The sequence below is a fragment of the Heloderma suspectum genome, chromosome 5 (assembly GCF_057233095.1).
Source record: "Heloderma suspectum isolate Gila_16-S chromosome 5, 16-S_ref, whole genome shotgun sequence".
In the NCBI taxonomy this organism is placed as follows: domain Eukaryota; kingdom Metazoa; phylum Chordata; class Lepidosauria; order Squamata; family Helodermatidae; genus Heloderma; species Heloderma suspectum.
Genome location: NC_139462.1, coordinates 34534324 through 34555216, shown reverse-complemented (window position 1 = coordinate 34555216; position 20893 = coordinate 34534324). Strand labels below are relative to the sequence as shown.

The window sequence follows — 20893 nt, the reverse complement described above, 5'->3', positions numbered from 1 at the left end:
GAAGCAAGTCATCCCTGAGTTCCTGTGGTGAGTTTGTTGTTGTTTCCTTTGTTCTTGGTTTTAAGTAATAGTCATTTCTCAAATGCAACTGGGCATGAATTGTGGTTTATAAGCCTGAGAATTCATCTGCAGGTTTCAGTGTTTTTAGCATATGGAAGCAGCTTGAAAGTATCTCTCTGCCTTTTACGTTTTTGTCATGTGAGATATAAGGAACCAAAACAACACCTCACCAAATGCCTAATCGTTTGTCTTTGCATCCGCTGTTTTTCATTAGATATTTTCCAGAAGGTACCTCCAAAGTATTAGCCTTAACTCCAAAGAGTTAGTGCATTTTGCATTTTATCTCATGCAATGTACTTGAATGAGCATCTGCTTCCAGGTTTGTTGTGGAAAAATTACTCTCAAGAAGAAGAGAAAAAAAACCCCTAGCCCTTGTAGATATTCTGAAAGTAAGTGTGTGGGGGGGGGGGGTGAGGTGAGGATCATGACCACTGGCCCTGCTCCGACCAGACCACTACATGTTGGTTGGACCTTGTACACAGCGGCTCTGCATATAGAAACTGTGTTCCAGGCTTTAGGCATTTTTCACCGGTAAAAATAGATATGGAGATAAAACCAAATGAGTACAAAATGGAATTTGATATGCTGAACCGAAGCATGAGTTGTAACACACTTTCAACTTGCCAAAAAGTGATTCTTCAGGGCACTTCGCTAACAAGTGAAGAAATGGACGATTGTTTGATGCATTGAAAACAGTAAGTTGTACAATTATATTTATAGACCACCCATTCTTCTTAATAACAGAATTCAAATGAAGTTATGTATAGCAATGAAGACCTGAAGAATAAACAGTAGTTAAAGGAGATGCAAACTTCCCAAATTAACCCTTTGAATAATTGGTACTATAATTTATCTATGAACATCAGCTGATAATCTCTATAAATATTAGGCATACAAAATGCTAAGCAAATGTACTGAAATCTTTGTATAAATGGTGATATAACCAACAAAAAATAATGTGGGTTTCCTACCACTGTTCCTTCCAGTGGTGCAGCTGGACTTGTGTTATCCCCCCCCCCCCCCCCGTTTAGATGGGCCGTCTGTATTACCTCAGTTGTGAAGCACATAGCTGACATTTCTCTTGAAGGGGGCGTCAGCTACCATCCGTGCTTTAAAGCTGCTTTTGCATTCCTGTTACGTTAGAGCTCCAACAGCACAAAAACAACAACTGTTCACCAACCGTGATTTTTTAAAAATAATAATACTCTGAGCAAGTTCCAGTTTTGCACTCATCAACTTGCTGAAATCCTAGCACCATCGTGACTACTGGAATAAAATGGGGTTTGATTCTGCATCTGCCACTCTGAGTGGTCACTTGGGGGCCCTCTGGGCTGCGGGGCGGTGGCCTTGTTGGGCCCCATACTCCAGCTGTAGCTTCACCCCTGGTTCCTTCTGTAGTCAACACCCATTAATAAGATGCCACAATCTGTTTGAACCCACCTACAGGGTGCACGATGGGGCGGCTTGATGGGAAAGTAATACTGCTGTCTGCTGCAGCCGAAGGGATTGGCCGAGCTGTGGCTCTAGTAAGTCTGGAAATAATTCACTGAATTCCCTCTTGAGGGGCAGGGGGAGGTTGTGCAATTTGCTTCCTAAAGCAGCAGCTACAAAAGTACTTCTGCTTTAACATGTTGGAGCAAAAGACTGAATACTGAGGGAAGGGCGGAAATCACTGAGAAAAGAAGGTAGACCGATCAGAACAACAGCAGTTCTCTAGATTTTAACCCAATGCTTCGTTCTACACGAAATTGTGTGAAGCAACATCTTTCTAAATCTGCTGCCATGATACTGAATGCAAACTTCGTGAAAACTTGTTTTGTTCCATATAAGAAGTGGCTCGTACAAGTGTTGTTGGTTCACAGCCATCTCAAAACAAGCTTTAAAGAGTCAGCTTTGAAATGTATAGAATCAATGAAGCTGAAAGTCTGTCTTAAATTTTAACATCAGGAAGGTCACATAAGGAAAACATTATAATCTTGGATTGTTGTGCCAATAGGCATTCCATTCCCCTTTCTAGGAAGAGACCTATACAGGTAGCATTGGGCGGGACAGTGGCTCAGTGGTAGAGCACATGTTTTGCATGCAGAAAGTCCCAGGTTCAATCTCCAGCATCTCCAGGTAGGGCTAGGAAAGAATCCTGCCTGAAACCCTGGAAAGACATTGCTGCCTGTCAGTGTCGACAGTACTGGGCTAGATGGACCCAGGGTCTGACTCTGTATAAGGCAGCTTCCTGTGTTCCTAGCACTGAAGTGAATCCTACTTGAAATTAGCAAGAACGGTCCCAAGAGCATCTTTTTTGGAACACAGAGGGGCTAACATTCATTTCATATCCATGCATGTTTTCACTAGCTGTTCTTAAAGGAAAAGTATTCTACTGGGGCAAGAGGGACCTGCAACAAAACGTTGCAGTGTGGAGTGCTTCTGTTCAATGTGCCAGCTGATGCTCCATTCCATTGCCCCCTCCCACCATTTTCTACTTTTTCTCACTGCAACAGATATATACAGAATTCTGTGGCCACTTAGCATGCTCAGTCCTCATTGGCTGTTTTAGGGTATTTGTTTATAACCCCCTTAGTTATTTTTTCCTTTAAAAAAATCTTACTTCCTGGGGTTCTCCAATACCTCCCTTTTGTTTCTCAGTATCCCCATTTTGGTTACATAGCATATATGATTTCTTCTTTGGCCAATATATTTTGTTGTCTACATGGATATTAAAAGTGGAGTGTAATGGGGCTTTTAATTTTCATTTGGAAAAGCATGCACTCATAATATTAAATACAGTTTCTCCGGGAAACTAACATAGCTGCTTATGTGAGGATGCCATAATTCTGTCTTGGAACACAAACCATTCACATCAGAGTTTTTCACTGGGAGAGTTCACATGTCATGATAAGCCAGGGTTCCCCCTTTGATCCATGGTTTGTTTAGCGTGATGTGCAAACCTGACCCTCTGGCATGTCTCGCCTGCAACATGCCAGAGAAAAAACCCAGCAACAAACCAAGGTCCATGATTTGTTTAGCCGTTCCCACTTGCAGCAGGAGTGATCGGGCAGCGTGTGGCATACTAAGAGGAACCCTAGCTTATCATGATGTGTGAACCAAGTCAATGGCTGTAAAGTTGCCAGCATAACAGCATTTCTCAGAAATAGTAGTTTGTTTGGGCTGACATCTCTGAGAACTATGCAACAGGATGGTGATTAATTCCAAGGGCATTCCTTGAGAATTTTGCTCTCCACCAACTCTGTAGTTTTGATAATAGCTCTCTCCTTTTGCCAAAATAGCAAACCAGCTCAGTCTTAATGGCAAGTAGGAGGCAGCCTATGATTTAATCTGTTTGGGTATTAACCACTGATAGTTTTGTTTTCAAAGGCTTTTGCAAAGGAAGGAGCCGAGGTCATTGCTACAGACATCAATGAGTCCAAACTCCAAGAACTGGAAGGCCATCCAGGTATTCCTTGGGCATTTGGAACTAGAGCCTTTTGCGGGAGGAGGGGACTCGGCAAGATGCCTTCTGTGGGCCCCTTCCATGCTTGCTTGCCCATAGAAAGAGGGCAGGCAGCTGCTTCTCCTGCTCCTTGCTGCCCACCCACTAGTTCAGGTGAGTAAATGAACAATGGTGGTGGCTGCAATTTCTCATGCATCTGCTTTTTCCCTCTGGGAAGCAGACTGGACAAGACAATGAGTGGGTGGAAACCAAGTAACTGCCATTGCCTTCTCACTCACTACCCTCTCTCTGGTAGGCAGTGGGGAGTGGGCCCAAGGAGACAGTAGAGGGAGCAGGCGAGCAAGCAGGTAGCAGTAGAGAGAAAGCAGCAGGAGCAACAGGCCAAGGGGTCAGCAGTCCCCCTGTCCCTCCCGCTTCCCCCCAGGATGCTGGACCTCAGCAGCTGCCCAAGGATGCCAACCCTTTGTGGAACTCTGTCCACTGTGCTGTCCTGATTCAGGGTTGCAATCCTCTGCTTTCTGACCTGGGAGGAAGAATCCTTGAACACAGTGGGACTTGCTTCCAGGTGAACATGTATTGGCTCTAACTGTGAGTCTTCAACGTTCTTTGTCAGAACATTTCCTAGCAATTTCCTCCCTTCCCTAGCCTCACATAAATGCCAGAGCAGTTAACCTGAACCCTTTCAGGTCACAATTTAGCTTCAGATGAACCAAAGCTTTAAAGCAAAAAATATATATTTTTGTTTTAAATAACATATTCTGTCATCAGTATTAATCAACAGTAATAGCATAATTGTACTTATTCAGCTGTAGGCAACTGGATGTGGAGCTTTTTATTTTTTTTTGTCTTTGAACTGCATGGGGTAATTATTCACAGTGATTTGGTGGAAGGTGCATGTGTTGAGGCCTCTGTCTTCATGTCATAATTGATGGGATATAATGTTCTATACCATCTCAGTATTACTCAGCAGAACAGAATGTATAGCAATAAAAATCAATGTTCTGGATTGTGTGGAGAGTCTCCACAGACAGAAGAAGCTCTCCTCTTCACAATGTCACCCTCCACACATAGATGGTGATGAGAGTGACAGAGGGGAGGGGGGACTGGTGCACTCCCCCTCCTCATGTGTTTACTGTACTCCAATTTTGAATGCCTGAATAGGGCTGTAGAAGGCCAGAATAAGCCCTAAGCCACTATCTGGACACTGTGTTGCTCCTCTAGTTGGTGCCAGGGAACTATGATCCATGCACTTGCAGTTTGGGCCTGCAATTAAGTTAGGAAGAACCGCAGTCAATAAACTGCAGGCCTTCTCCCTTCTGTAGAATTTTCCTTGCTGGGCTGGGCTGATTGAAGAACAGGGTGGCCACTTGCAAATTGTTAAAAAGGGGACACGCATCACCAAAATAGAGGGCACAAATTTGCATAAAATGTGTCATGCTAATTTATATGTATAGATGCAAATTTGGAGATAATTATTATAATTTAAATAGGTCTCACCTTAGCATGCAAGGCTGTGACCAGGTGACCTCTGTGCCTTGCTCAGTGTGCTGTCCAGGTGCTGTTGATGGGCAACTTCAAGGCCCAGCTCTTCCTTCTGATAGTTCTTTATTGTTCAACCAGACTTGGATTGAACAGGCTTTCAAATAGAGGATGCCTTCAAAAAAGAGGACAGTCCCCTGGCAGCCCTTCAAATAGAGGACTGTCCTCTGTAAAAGAGCACACATGGCCACCCTAAGTTACATATCAACACAACACGCATCACACTGTTTTAACAATGTCTTATATAAATGTTAAATGTACGCCTCTCAACCCTCTGATCCATTTTAATTTTTGCCGCTAGAGTATCTGTGGTTTGTCATCTTTGTGAATTGTTGTGAACCGCCCAGAGAGCTTCAGCTATTCAGCAGAATAGAAATTAAATTAATGGTGATAGCCAATAACTTCTCCTGCCCTCCTTTTGGAGCCCAACACATACCTGCAATCAAATTAGGAACAATCCCAATCAGTAAGCTGCAGGCCTTCTCCCTTCTGTGGCATTCTTGCTGCCGGCTGGGCTGTGTGAGGACCAAGCTACATGGGCACTTAACGTGAGCCCTGCAGCTTCACCTTCCAGGGTTGCAACGCTGGCACTTTTTTATTAGCAGGGATACTGACATCATCTGCCACGTGCCACCCGTTCCCTGTTTTGTCTGCTACAATTTTCACAGTAACTGGGGGCGGATGGGTCGCGAATAAATTTTCTCAACAACAATATACTGTTCCCTGTTGCAATGCAAAGTATTTGGTGGTGGCTTGGTCTTTAATGGGCAATTAAGATCCATTAGCTTTATAAAGGACTTGCTCTTGGTGAAGATAAAACTGATATATTGGGTTTATTGATATAGATCAACACAGCTGCCTGAATTTTTGGACTCTCCTTGGGAATGTGGCTATGGGGACTATTAGGAGGAACGCCTGTGCTTCAACATTTTCCACTACACCACTGGTCACAGGACATGCCTTCCCTCCTCAGTTGTGCTCTTGCCCACAAAAAAACCCCTCTCCCTTCACATGGCTAGTAAAAAGAAAACCTCCCACTAATGGGAGTACCACACATGGTCTGAACTCCTTACCCTGGTGCAAGCTAACGAGAACCTTCTTTCATATTTGTTTTTTTAATGTGGGCAGGGTGGGGGGCGGGAGACCCCTGATAGCCAGCCAAGTTAAAGGGACAGTGACATCAGTTACACACGTACTCCAGATAGGTTGGCCAGATGCAATAAGGGATGGGTATCCAGTGCCTTTAACAGCTGTGTAGAAGTGGGCATTTTGGCAGGTGTAGCTTAAACTTAAGCTATGCCTGCCGAAATTCCCTCTTCAACACAACTGTTTTGCATCTGGCCACCCTAACTCCAGATGAGACAGGAGAGGGGAAAGAGCACATTCACTCTTTGTATTTTACATGGGAAGCACAAAAAAGATGTGTGAGTTGTTTCTGCTTTTCCACTTGCTACTTCGGCAAAATGTCCCCAGCTGCTTGTTGTCCGTTTTGCCACTATAAGTCCCTTTTGACTTCATTGGGAATATAACAGCATTTGAGCCCCTTTCACAAGTTTCCTGCAGATATAAATATGCTTCAAAGGTGTGGGGGGGGCATGCCCATCCCCCCCCCCTTGGTGGATAAAGTCTAGGGGTGCCTTTGTTCATACAGTTCTACATGTGTATGTATTCCATGTGTTTGGGAATATGACCTTCCCAATTGTGTGGAACACCTACACGGATTTGCAGGTACAGAGGCAATCTTCTCAGACGCTCGGCTCTATGTGGGGATTGCAGCCAGTAAGCACTTATTTTTATTATTTATTTATTTATTTATTTATTTATTTATTTATTTCTATACAGCCCAATAGCCGAAGCTCTCTGGGCGGTTCACAAAAATTAAAATCAAACAACACACAATAAAACAATTTAAAATATATAGAACATTAAAACCACAATATAACAATACAACCACAATAAAACCTAGCAGCAGTGCAGGAGTTTAAAATACAGATTTAAAAAAGCAAAGATAAAAATTTAGAAAGCTAAAATGCCTGGGAAAATAAAAAGGTCTTCACCTGGCGCCGAAAGGAGTACAATGTAGGCGCCAGGCGAACCTCACTAGGGAGCTCATTCCAGACCCGGGGTGCCACAGCAGAAAAAGCCCTCCTCCTAGTAGCCACCCGCCTCACTTCCTTTGGCAGGGGCTCACGGAGAAGGGCCGCTGATGATGATCTTAAGGTCCAGGCAGGCACATATGGGAGGAGGCGATCCTTCAGGTAACCTGGCCCCAAGCCGTTAAGGGCTTTAAATGTTAACACCAGCACTTTGAATTGGGCCCGGAAATGGACTGGCAGCCAGTGCAGCTGGAAAAGTACTGGCGTAATATGAGCTCGCAGGCCAGTCCCTGTTAACAATCTTGCTGCCCTATTTTGGACCAGCTGAAGTTTCCGGACCGTTTTCAAAGGCAGCCCCACGTATAACGCATTGCAGTAATCCAGACGAGAAGTTATCAGAGCATGGATAACTGTAGCAAGGCTATCTCTGTCCAGATAAGGGCGTAGTTGGTATACCAGCCTAAGCTGATAAAAAGTGCTCCGTGCCACTGAGTTCACCTGTGCCTCAAGTGACAGTTCTGGATCCAAGAGCACCCCCAAACTACGAACCTGATCCTTTAGGGGGAGTGCAACCCCCTCCAGAACAGGTTGAATATCACCTAGCCGGGCAGACGAACCACCCACTAACAGTACCTCCGTCTTGTCTGGATTGAGTTTCAGTTTATTAGCCCTCATCCAGTCCATTACCGTGCCCAGGCACTGGTTCAGAACAGCCACTGCTTCACCTGGTTTTGATGAGAAAGAGAGGTAGAGCTGGGTGTCATCCGCATATTGATGGCACCTCAGCCCACACCTCCGGATAACCTCCCCCAGCGGTTTCATGTAGATGTTAAACAGCATGGGGGATAAAATAGAGCCCTGTGGAACCCCATGGCACAATTGCCATGGCACAGAGCAATAATCCCCCAGCACCACCTTCTGGAATCGGCCATCCAAGTAGGAGCGGAACCACTGTAGTGCAGTGCCTCCAACTCCCAACCCAGACAACCTATCCAGAAGGATACCATGGTCGATGGTATCGAAAGCATGGTCCCATTCTCTCTCTGGGTAGTATACGGTGTTAGTCCTACACAGACTAGAACCATTGAAATGAATAAAACCTAAGTTAGGGATGACTGAAGTCCCATTCATTTCAATGGGTCTACTTTACATAGGACTAACATTGGATACTACCCTCTGCCTCTTTCTCTCTCACTCTCACATACTTGCACATAGAGGAAAGTTGTTAAAGGGGCTTACATTTTATATGTTTCACGTGGCTGTATGTGTTCATCACTTCTGACATGGATAAAGGACATCTTCCTTTATCGTGAGAATATAGCAATTCATACCACAGCATATTTTATATAAATATCCTTAACAGGCATTCAGGTTCGGGTCCTGGATGTCACCAACAAAGAACAAATCGAAAAGCTGGCCAAGGAAGTGAAGAGAATTGACGTTCTGTGTAATATTGCAGGGTAAGATATCATTGTCATGCTTTTAACTGCATTTCCTTGAGTGCTGTTTTTCTTAGTAGGAAGCTGGGGTATAAATCAAACAAACAAACAAATAAATAAATAAAACACTTTCTAAAAATCAAACTGGCTTTTCTTTCCACAGACATTATTAATAATATTAACATTTAGCTTTGGTAATGCTGCAGCATGGAGCGTTTCCAGACTGTGTACTGAGCCCCATTTCCTTATGGTCTTTACCAATCTGAGAGCCACACTTCAATATGATGTTAAATATATGGTCGCATTTAACGTGTCTAGATTTTTCTTCTAAATAATAGTGATCATTTGGGACTGTGGTGGATGCAAGAGAGCATTTTAAACTTTTTCTTACTGTGACAGACATAATCCCTCCCTCAAAGCTGAGCTCCCATCCTGGGGTTTATAGCAACTTGGGTAGGGAGGACCATGTCAGGAGAAAAAGGTCAAACCCCTTCATTACAATCCCAGTCCTGCTTGCTCTGTGTTTCATATTCTCTCTCTCTCTCTCACACACACACACACACACACAGCTGTTAACATAGAAGAAGAAACTAGACATGTTGAATGCAATTGCCTATGTGTAGGCGCAAACTATGTGTAGTTTGTCCCCCAGTACCTGCAGTATAATCTTTCTGTTCTATTTTATTATTTTCTGTTGCCACTAAAGGAGAGTCTGCTTTGCATAACTTATACAAACAAAGGGAAATACCTTCATTCTAAATTTATGCTTTTAAAACAATAGGAATCATTGGTATAGAAGGGAAGAAATGTTAAGGCACATGTACAGTGAAGCACTAGGCTGTGGTCCTATGCACACTTACTGGGAGTAAGCCCCATTGAACTACACTGAGCTTTCTTCTAAGTAGATATACATATGATGGCACTGTGAAGCTGCTGTTTAGTCATTCCCTCCTGCTCAAGGAGACTGAGGGAGCTAGGGATCGCTCTCTCATGCAGGATTTTCAGCATCCTTACCAAACTACAATTCCCAAGATTCTTTGAGGCAAGCCCAGATGACTGCATGGCTGTGAAAGCCGAGTAGGTTTGTAGCACATAGAGATAACCTTTGCAGATATAAAAGCAGCAGTGACTTATAGAAGGATGCTAATTCCTGGTCTTGTAGGGGGTGCCTGGAGCTTTAGTACAGGAGTGGGGAACCTGTGGCCTTCCAGTTGATGTTGGACTCTAATTCCCATCAGCCCCAGCCAGTGGCCAGAGATGATGAGAATTGTAGTCCAACAACATCTGGAGGGCCACCGGTTTCCCATCCCAGCTTTAATGGCTGCAAAGCCCAAAGAACTTCAGCTAGTGTGGCTGGTATGCCTTGTCGTCCTATATTCCGAAGCACAGGACAATCATCTATTTTTCCATGTGTCTTTTGTACCAGATTTGTCCATCATGGAACTGTTCTGGATTGTGAGGAAAAGGACTGGGACTTCACAATGAATCTCAATGTTCGCAGCATGTATCTGATGATCAAAACTTTCCTGCCTAAGGTAAGGCCAATGTTCCTCTCCCATCTTTTAGATGGGTAGCTCAGTGTGTGCTTAGTAAAAGGGTGGTTTAAGTGATGAAGGGGAGGCAGGCAGAAATAATCCTTAGCATTTGCATGAGCTTTCCAATATTCAAAGCACTTCACGTTCGTTATTTACAGCAATGCATCGCAATCCTTGCAGCAACCCTGTAAGAAACGTCAATATTATTGTCCCCATAACACAGATGGGAGGACTGAGACTGAAAGAGAGCAGCTTGCCTGAGGCTGCCTAGTGAGTTCATGGCAGAGGCAAGATTCCAACTGGGGACTTACTGATTCATAGCTCAGTCTCTTAGTAACTGGTACAGGACACCATCCTGTGCAAGGAAGGGGAAGTAAGGGCACAGTCCTATCTGGATGCCTGTCACCCTCCATACTCGCCTCCATGCTCCACGCATCTTCGCTTCTGCGCTCTTCTCGCCCTGCATTTTTGCTAGACGGGTGATTTTGCAGAGGGGGAGGGAAGGAGGCTGGGGTGGCTAGAGGATTCTTCGTAAGCCAGCCACCCTACTCTCCTCCCCTCCCTGCCTACAGATCCACGCCTTTCCCTCCTGCCTGAGTGCACATTTGCAAGCTCCTAGAGGCAGTTGGCATGGTTTTCTCCACACCAACTGGGAGTGGGAGGGGGCAGGGAGCTCGAACTCCAGCCTTGGGTTCAGGAATCTGAAAAACCCTATGGCCCCCCCAGACACTGTCTAGGGGCCATAGGATTGCTCTCTAAAACACTTTACTCATCTGTCTGAATCAAAACAGAGGCACCAAATTAAATAGTATCTGTTTGCTACTGCTTACTTGAAAATAACTGGGGTCTTTGATCCCATGGATGCTGTATAAAGACTGTTGCAAATTGTACACCTCTGAAGTATAATTGGTTCATTAGTTTGTTAGTCTGTATTCTTCTCCACATATGTTTAAAGGTCTAGTATTGTAATTTAGTCTGACCTCCTGACTAACAGCAATTTAAATTCTTGGAGGGCAGATGTCAGGGTGGAAAATGAGCCGATAGAACCCCAGAGCAGTTCTGATTCTGAGGAGGAATAGCAATCCATGGGAGAGGAGCGCGCTCATCTCTCACAGGCACAGCAGCTGGCAGAGATTCCTCCTGCCAGCATTCCTGGGATAGATAGTGATCCTGGCTGTGAGAGAGCGCTGGAGGGGGGCTTGCTGGACGCTCGGCGCAGACGCAGGGAGCGACGACAGCTGGAGGGTGCCGAAAGGAGGCGTAGCGCTCGTTTGGCGCACAAGCAACGGTCGCGTCCCGAGGACCCAAGGGAAAGAGGGAGGATCTCTCCCTAGCCCATAAGTTCAGGGTCTTCCCATGATTCTCCTTCAAACAGGGACCAACTGCCTAACCCGGAGCATAGGCTACTCTGCTGTTCCTTGCTTAGTCGCTGGTGATTAGCATCTGAAAGAGTCATTAAGTTGTAAAAGGATTAAAGCCTTGAAAAGAATCCTTTTGTCTGTGTCTTGAGTTAGCTATTGGAGTAGACTGAAAGAGGCCGCCAGGACGCTCCTGACAGCAGAATCCTATCAGGATAAGCGTCCGCCTCCGAACCGGAGGCAACCATCTATCCAATGCAGGGCAGGAGAAGTGCGGAGGGGATCATCCCCTCTGCGCTTCAGCCTCCCTGCATTTGCAGCTAGACAGCCGATTTCAGGCGGAGCGGCGGAAGCAGCTGCCAGACGACAAGTAGGATGTGTTGTACCAGCATTTCCACCTGGAACGCCCCCAGGAATGCCCCATTGTCGCTGCTCTGCACTCTTCTTCCAAACGCGGGGTTGTTCCAAGCTGCCTGCAAGGCAGCGCAGGATGGGGGGAAGGTCAGTTGGAGCGTGGGCTCTGAGGTTGGTTCCTGGAAACCGACATATCCTATGGCCGTCTAGCTGCTAACTAGCAGCCATAGGATTGCTCCCTTAGTTATTTACTCCATCTGGTCCACTAATGTATTTTCTGAAGCAAGTGTTTTAAAGAACCAACTTGTCCTGGAACAACTTATCATGCCTCACATTGGGAGAGTCCATGGCTCAGTGGCAGAGCACCTGCTCTGCATGCAGTAGGACTTAGGTTTGATCCCCAGCATCTCCAGGTAGGGCTGGAAAAATTCCTGCCTGAAACCCTGGAGAACTTCTGCCAGTCATTGTTATACTGGGCTAGATAGACGAGTGGTCTGACTCAGTATAGGCAGGTTCTTATGTTCCTATGCTGTCAGTTTTAATGTAATACTACTGACAAAGCATAGCAAAGCAAATAACTATACTAAGTGCTTGACAGCCAGCACAGAGGCTTATGGAATGAGATTAAATGCCTACATGGTTTTTCTTGTTACATCGAATATTTGTTAATGCTTCCATGATCCCCATGTGGAAAGAGTTCCAAGTGTCTGAAAACACCAGATTCTCCATATTCAACAACATTGACTCTTCTGGCATCATAACTTACTGCGTTTGGATTTTTTTTAAAGATGCTTGAGCAAAAATCTGGTAACATTATCAACATGTCTTCTGTGGCATCCAGCATCAAAGGTCAGTAATTTCTCATGACTCGTTCCAGCATGACAGCAGTCATGTAGTTTTCACCGTATTTACATATTGGGGTGTGTGTGTTTGTGTGTGTGTTCAAATGGATCAGTGCTCTTCATGTAGGCTGTGTCCTCTGATTATTCTGGGACTATGCTCCTGCAATTATAGTCAAGTACCAGTTCAAGGGCCATTTCATGTATCCATGAATACATGTATTCATGGTGAATATCAATATTCATCCCAAGTAAAAAGCATGTATTTTGTATTTTGTGATCAGTGTAGTGAATTTCATTCTGGATACAACTGTTGTTTGCATCAGCTTCTTGACATGTGTACCTATAGCAAAAAAAAAAGGCACATATTTTTACACCACATGACAATACAATACCTCCTTGATGGCTTTTTAGCAGATTTGGCAGTATATAAATGTTAATAATAAATAAATAAACAAAATACATGTTGTTTCTGATATGAGTATAAAAAGTAAGCTGCTGTCAGCTTCAGGACAGCTCCAGATAAACTTTGTCCTCCAGGTCAATTAAGTTTTGGTGGACAGGATGTTTCTTAGAGCTAAAGCTACCCTGTGAAATCATCTGCTACAGCACGTATGTTTGTACTATGGCAAGTATCCTGCAGTATCATTAGGCGCATCAAAGGTTGTACCCAAGCCAGCTTCTGTAAACCTGTAGGTATGGAGTTCTAATAAAACTTATTTAAATATGTTTACAGAAGAGTAGCCAGATAATAAAGAGGATAGGGCTCCTGCACCTTTAATAGCTGTGCAGAAGGGGGAATTTCAACAAGTGCAGCTTGCATGACAGGCTACACCTGCTGAAATTCTCTCTTTTACACAACTATTAAAGGTACACGAGTCCTGTCCTCTTTCGTACCTCGCCACCCCAGTTTGCAGGGGAAAGTTAAGCTTTTCAGTCTGCTTGAACTGCCATTTTCTATGGGATGAGAACACCCCGCCACAAACCCACACACATGTTTTGCAGCAGAATGAAGCTTTAGAAGGGAGGCCATGGGAGAGGCAAAATGAGACTAACTCCTGACATCTGTGAGAAATAGAAAAGTTAGACAGGAATAAACCCGCTGAAGCAATGGGAACAATATAGTGCAGGCAACATACTTATGTGCACAGAATGGGGTGGAAAACAAAGCTGTGTTGATGAAATCAAAATTTTAAAAAAATTATAAAAGGGACTGCTAGTTGGGGGATACTTGGGTCAACAACACTACAAGCGAGAAGGATCTTGGAATTGTTGTAGATCACAAGCTGAATATGAACCAACAATGTGATGAGGCTGCAAAAAAGGCAAATGCTATTTTGGGCTGCATTAATAGAAGCATAGCTTCCAAATCACATGAAGTACTAGTTCCCCTCTCCTCAGCTCTGGTGAGGCCTCATTTTGAGTACTGTGTCCAGTTCTGGGCACCACACTTTAAGAAGGATGCAGACAAACTGCAGAGGGTTCAGAGGAGGGCAACAAAAATGGAAACAAAGACTAGAAACAAAGCCCTATGAGGAGAGACTGGAAGAACTGGGCATGTTTAGCCTTGACAACAGAAGACTGAGGGGAGATATGATAGTGCTCTTCAAGTACTTGAAAGGTTGTCACAGAGAGGAAGGCCAGGATCTCTTCTTGATCATCCCAGAATGCAGGACACGGAATCATGGGCTCAAGTTACAGGAAGCCAGATTCTAGCTGAACATCAGGAAAAACTTCCTGACTGTTAGAGCAATATGACAATGGAACCAATTACCTAGGGAGGTGGTGGGCTCTCCCACGCTGGAGGCATTCAAGACAAGGCTGGACAGCCATCTGTCAGGGATGAGCTGACTTGGATTCCTGCATTGAGCAGGGGGTTGGACTCAATGGTCTTATAGGCCTCTTCCAACCCTACTACTATATGATTCTATTTTAGTATGTGTGCAAATACATTCTTTAGGAGAGATAACTGAATAGTTACCTCAGAACATCTCAAGGCTATTGAGGGAGAGCCAATGAGAAAGTAGGCTGGGGCCTAAATTCAGATGCAAAGTGAACCCCAGTCAAAGGCTCTACAACCAGGATAATCAACAAGTGATGAGGCTCTCCTCTGCTGTTGCGTTCATGGCCCTCTATACCTGGAGGGTGACTTTGTGAAGAGAAGAACCTCCTTTATCTCTGGGGGCGCTCCACCTGATCTGGAATGCTGATTTTCCAGTGTTTCAGATTGTGTGGAGAACCCCCACAGACACAGGAGGGTCTCCTCTTCACAAAGTGTCTCTCCAGGTATAGAGGCAATAAATGCAGTGAGGAGAAGTAACTGTGCCCCCCCCTCCTCATGTGTTGATTATCTTTGGTTCTAGAATGCCTGGATAGGGTTTTTCTTTAGCATGCTTCAGTCCCCGGTAGTTAATCCTGTTCTCTCTCAGCGACTGTTAACAGGTGTGTCTACAGTACCTCAAAGGCAGCAGTTATTGGACTCACCAAGTCCATAGCTGCTGACTTCATTGAAAAAGGAATCCGATGCAACTGTGTTTGTCCTGGTAAGTAACGTTCCACAATCTCTGTTTTGTCTGTCCTTCGGGATAGTGCAAGGGAGTAAAAACTTTGCAATTGAAGGGTGAAGGTTCCCCCCAGCCTATTTTATTTTAATATCTGAAGCCAGGAGTGCAAAAAGTGTGGCCCATGGGCTACATGTAGCCCGCCAAGCCATTTCTGGTGGCTTGCTAGACCTCCTTGCATCTGCCAGCAGTGGAGGCACTGTCTGTCCTTTCATTATCTCCCATCACTCATCAGAGATAAGGGAAGAGCTTCCCTTGCGAGCAGTAGCAAAAGAAACCCCAGGGACTGGGTTGGGAGAAGATCCCCTGAGGAAATAGTGTGGTCCTCTTCCATCAGGCTAAAGTAATCAGAGGCAGAATGCCTTTCAGCATCAGTTGCTGGGAACATAAGTAGGAGCAGACCTGGTGTCATTGGTCAGTATAGCAGGGCTGAGGGCCCTTGGGCTCTGAAGGGCCCATCCCTGACTATGCCAGCCCCTAAGATGGCAGGCAGCAAGAGTGAACTCCTCTTCCCCCTCAGTCCCCAAGATGTTTCCATGGGCAGCTTTTGAATGGGAGCGGCGCCAATGCTCTGCTCTGCCTCCGTCATCTTAAGATGGCCCCCAAATGCAACATGCAGCTTGTAAATGTTGAGCATTGTCTTTGGGGTAGTGTAAAATGGTGGGCGGCAGCTACAGAGCAAAGCCAAATGCCAGCTCACTCCCATTCAAAAGCGGCATACCCTCCTGGGGAAAATCTTTGAGGACTGGAGAGGAGGAGTTGGCGGCAGGGGAGGCGAGTGAAGTGGCAGAAGAGGAAGTGGTGGGTGGGCAAAATGGAGGAGGAGGTGGCCAGAGGATGGGGGAGGAAGAGGGGGCAAGGGGGCTGTTGGTAGGACCATGCCCAGGGCCCCCCTGAAGTCTGTCACCAGCCCTGAGCAGGAGGCACTATTGCATTCATGTCCTGCTTGTGAGCTTCCCATGGACATCTGGTTGGCTACTGTGGGAACAGGATGCTGGACAAGATAGGCCTGTGGCCTGATCCAGCATAGCCCTTCTTATATTCTCAAACCCCTGGGGATCGATCATATTGTATGGGGGACTCCTTGATAACATCACCACTCGGGCATAGTATTAAAGAAACAAATTTTTTTTCAGATAAGACTTTAGTCAGAGGATCCGTGTGTGTTCATGTGCAGCACGGTGGCATTTGATTAATGTTCAGCATATTTTTAGGCACTGTTGACACACCTTCTCTGCAGGAGAGGATCCAGGCCAGCCCTAATCCAGAACAGGTGGGTGGCCTATTTCATTATTACTCCTAAGCACACACTAAGGGAACATCTATAGCACCTACTTCTCAAAGGCTGCTTCAAAACATTGCCTTCTCTCCATGAAAAGTACTTTTGTATAGAGGGAAAAAAATGTTTAAACCCCCCAAATGCAGAACATCATTAATTTGCTGCCCCTCCTTTACTGGATGTCCATACAGAAATGTTCTTTTGTGTGTGTCTGTGTGAATAATGTATTCATCGACATCACATTCACATGATTTAGTGGAGGGAAAGTTTTTTCTTCTTGGTGGCTGCTACTTTTCTAATGCAGAGTAGTCTCATTGAGGGGCATAGAGCCGGCCCTACTGTTAGGCCCAGTGAGGCGGCCGGTTCAGGTAGCTGATTTAGGGGTGTCTTGAAAGGTCAGCAAATGGTTACTTTTTAATTTCTTATATGATTATAATAATTGGTATGCTTTTCATTTCCAGGCACTGAAAGACTTTCTGGCCAGGCAAAAGATGGGCAGGATGGGTAGAGCTGAAGAAATCGCCCACCTCTTTGTGTATCTGGCTTCTGAAGAAGTAAGTTCCTTGGATCAGCCACCATGTTGTTTGAACTAGTACCTCCTTAACAACTGGTTGCAGTAGGTTGCTGCTGATTATTATATAGAACGCTTTTAGTTTGAATTAAGCATTGTGTGTGAGCTGAGGGGGTCTTTCATCCCAAATTGTAATTACACATTCACTATACTTAAGTCCCATCTCATATTTGGGCTAACACAACTTTCTTTCATTCTTCCTTCCCTCAGCTGTCCGCCCCATTGACTTGGGGCCAATCTAAATGTGACACTGTTTGTGCAATTGGCAATTGTGTGAATGGTTTTTAAGAGTTAAATAGAAGGTATGGAGACCCCGGTTCAAATCTGGCTAGTAGCAGGATGGTGTTGGAGAGGTGATCCCACATCTGCTATTTGTATTAGGAGGAAAAGCCTTTATATAGAATGGGCATGGCCACACATGAAGCAATAAAGCTGAAAATGGCCACATATTGCTCTCCCATCAGAAGGTGAAGTGTATGTGGTGTGCCTGACGATGACTCCTGGCTCTGTATTAATAGAAAAACCATATAAGCCAATAAGGATGTTGTGGACATAATGTGATTCGGCCCTTATTTCCCCTCGCAAACCTGCAGCCTAAATCAAACAGCATATGTAAATGTGTCATAGTAGCACATGAGGAAACATGTCATGTGGAATTTATACATTCACTACCCTAAGGAATACAGTGGAAAATGGTTTAACTTGTGGTTTTAAGTCACACAGTAGGCCTCTCCCAGCCTGGTGCCCTCCAGATGTTTTGGACTTCAGCTCCCAGGCAGCACGGCCAATGATCGGGAATACTGGGTGTTGTCATCCAAACAATCTGGAGGGGACCAGGTTGGGAAGGCTGCAGGAGTCTATAATCTCCAATGGAAACTGCATTATGTGTTTGAAATGGGGAGGAATATTTTGAGAAATAGGCCACTAGTTATCTGGAGTACAAAAACATTCATCTATAACCAGGTTTCCTGTATCTACCATTTGCATATTTTATCTTTTCTGTTCCACTTGATGAAGAATCATGAGTAATTCAAAATTTTGCATACTCTCGCACTGCCATTCTGACCCATGTAAAAACTCTGCACATGTTCAGAGACCCTCTTATTCATCTATTTAGTTCCTGGATCACAGCCTTCATCTGTTTGCTTGCTTGCTTGCTTGCTCGCTTGTGCGTTCGTTTTTTAAAAATTACATCCTGCCTTATCTTATAGAAGAACCGAAGGTGGCTAACAACGTGTCATTAAAAGAAAACAGAATTCAATCAAAATACAAGAAGTCCAGTCCCGCCCGCCTGTCCCCACAAAAATGAACAGGAAAATATCCAGCACAACATGAGCATTAAAACCAAACCCCAGCAAGAATTAACAGCAAGCACTAAAAATCCAATAGCAATCAGCCAAGATAGAAACAAAGGCCTGTCGATAAGTAATAACCCCAATTTCAAGTTATTCCAAAGGCTTTAGGAAATAGCAGGCTTTTAGACTGCCACCTCAAGCCACGTAGTGTCTAGGAGAGGATTCCACGAAGTTAGCATCGCCACTGAAAAGGCCCTGCTCTTAGTGGACATCCACTGATCCTTTTTTGGTGGAGGCTCTCAGAGCAAGGCCTCTGATAGTTAAGTGGAATGCTTGGGGCACCACGTATTGGACAAGGTGTTCTCTTAGGTACTCTGGTCCCAACCCAATTAATCAAAGTAACTAATCCACTGAAAATATTTCCCACTAAGGCATTCAGGGTGCTTCCAGATGAGATTTTTTTGTGCAATCACACTGCCTCGTTCATGGAATTCTATAGGGGCCCAGACAACATCTTCGATTTGTAGCCCACGGCATCTTTTCATAGCAGGAAAACGTCCATTAGACAGACTAGCAGCACAATACCTTTTGTTAGCGATAGGAACTCTCCATTTGAAAGCACCCATTGAATCAAACTAACTTCTGAAATATTGGTTGCTGCTAGTAATACTTTATCAAATTCTTTTTATTCCTGGCACTTATGGCTTGAATGCCACATTCTCTCACGTTGTCCTTATTTTCTTCATACTTGTTTCAGTCGGCATACATGACAGGCAATGAATGCGTCATAGATGGCGGCTGGAGCATGTGACTTGGTGCCTGCCCAGAGACTCCATTCGCAAATGCAAAATTCCTCTCTGGATTCTGGAAGACAGAAAGGAGAAGCTGCTTGCACTCTTAACAATCGGAGCCTGCTTCACTCTGAATGACTAAAATGTGACATATGGGGGCGGGGATTATCCGTGATCTCAGCCTTCCCCAGCCTGGTGCCCTCCACATGGCCACAAAGGCCATGCTGGCTGGGAATTATGGGAGTTGCATCCAACCCATCTGGAGGGCACCAGGCTGAGGAATGCTGAACTATCTGATCGGCGCTAATCCTCTTTTTTTCCTGAAAGCCTTTCTACACAATTGGTTGGATCCTGACTTAATCACATTTAGAATAGACCTATTGAAATCAGTGGGACAAGTCAGTCATAACTAACTTAATCCCCATTGATTTCAGTGGGTATACTCTAAGCATGACTAACTCTGGATCGAACCCCATAGATATATTATACAATGTTTCTTACTTGTTGTGCCCAGTCTGCACATCTTCACTCAAGCCTGCTCTTCTGTTGCAGGAATATTATATTTTCTAAGTAGTCAAAGCAAAATATTCTGGCCTTGATGGGGGAGACGGATGAAATACTTCACCTAGTTAGTGCATTTATTTTTCTGTGTGCAATATAGTTGTATGACCATCCTTGTTACCTTAGTACCAAAGGGGAAGCCCTTTCATCATCCCTGCGTGGGATCCCCACTTCTGTTTGTGGTGCAGGGGATGTTAGCAAAGATACCCACTGATTTCCCCAAGGCACAGGGAGAGGGCGCTACTCAGGGGAAGCATGCAGGAGAGACTATGAGGGCTGAATGCACCTGATCTTGTCTGATCTCAGAAGCTAAGCAGGGTCAGCCTTGGTTAGTACTTGGATGGGAGACTGCCTGGGAATCAGGCTTCCTGCATTGAGCAGGGGGTTGGCCTTGTAGGCCCCTTCCAACCCTATGATTCTATGTTCACTGCAAACATAAGAACCTTAAACAATATTTGTTTCAAGGCTGGGCACTTCCCTACTTTAAAACTCCAGTGCAGTAACAGTCACTTAGCTTCTCTTTTAAAAGTGAGTAGCAACAGTAGAAAAACCCTTACTGTGCATTTGAACCTACAGTGCTGGCCCATCATTTTGTGAAGTACTTTCTAGTTTCTTTTTTTCTTCTTCTTTGTTCTTTGGAAGATATATACTTCCTCTTTCCTGTCCTGGAGGATACATGTAACCAGATTTTAAGCAATGTTTGCTAAAGTGGGTGAACAATGGCACAGCTATTTCTATTCAGTGAAAATGGACTTTTGGAAATATAATGCTAGGCGTTTAGATCTAACTACTTTTCTAGAGTACTCAGTTCTACATATGGAATGCTACCAATAAAACAGCATTCTTCTCAGTTTTGTGTACGTGTCATTACCAAAGTACTGTTGCCAAATGTCCTCGTTCACATGTGTATGTGAGCTTGCATGCATACACATGTACCTTATGAACCCAGAAATGTTGGAATCTTTTGCAGAGGAGTGGTACCCACACAGTAGATGATGCACTCTGCTAGACCAGAGAGGAAATTTAGCTTACTGATGAAGATTAAGAGTGGACAATATAAAGTGTTATTTTACCGCAGTTTTTCACAAAAGAATGATTAAATAGTATACCAGCATCCTAGCACGGGATCGGCAGACTATTCCTAATAACCAAGATAGAGCAAGAGGAGAC

At 44.6% G+C, this 20893-nt stretch overlaps 1 protein-coding gene across 2 annotated transcripts; it reads left to right on the top strand.

Annotated features, from left to right (window-relative positions):
• On the top strand, positions 1-20574 carry BDH2 (3-hydroxybutyrate dehydrogenase 2). 2 transcript variants are annotated; one of them, XM_084855746.1, is made up of 11 exons: positions 1-27; positions 692-755; positions 1507-1586; positions 3430-3508; positions 8504-8600; positions 10006-10114; positions 12615-12675; positions 15095-15208; positions 16441-16499; positions 16967-17059; positions 19129-20574. In XM_084855746.1, exons 3-11 carry the CDS (start codon positions 1515-1517, stop codon positions 19180-19182), a joined length of 738 nt encoding a protein of 245 aa, XP_084711872.1. In that variant the 5' UTR covers positions 1-27; positions 692-755; positions 1507-1514; the 3' UTR covers positions 19183-20574. The 2 variants fall into 2 exon arrangements, with proteins under 2 accessions (XP_084711872.1, XP_084711871.1); XM_084855745.1 differs by lacking the exon at positions 692-755.
• Positions 20575-20893: the final 319 nt, after the last annotated feature.

What these genes read in the sequence shown, in the direction of transcription:
- BDH2 (XM_084855745.1), top strand. Translation starts at nt 1,515, where the DNA reads ATGGGGCGGCTTGATGGGAAAGTAATACTGCTGTCTGCTGCAGCCGAA. An exon ending in TTGGCCGAGCTGTGGCTCTA is followed by an intron (nt 1,587 to 3,429) that starts GTAAGTCTGGAA and finishes TTGTTTTCAAAG; the next exon opens with GCTTTTGCAAAGGAAGGAGC. An exon ending in TCAAAACTTTCCTGCCTAAG is followed by an intron (nt 10,115 to 12,614) that starts GTAAGGCCAATG and finishes TTTTTTTTAAAG; the next exon opens with ATGCTTGAGCAAAAATCTGG.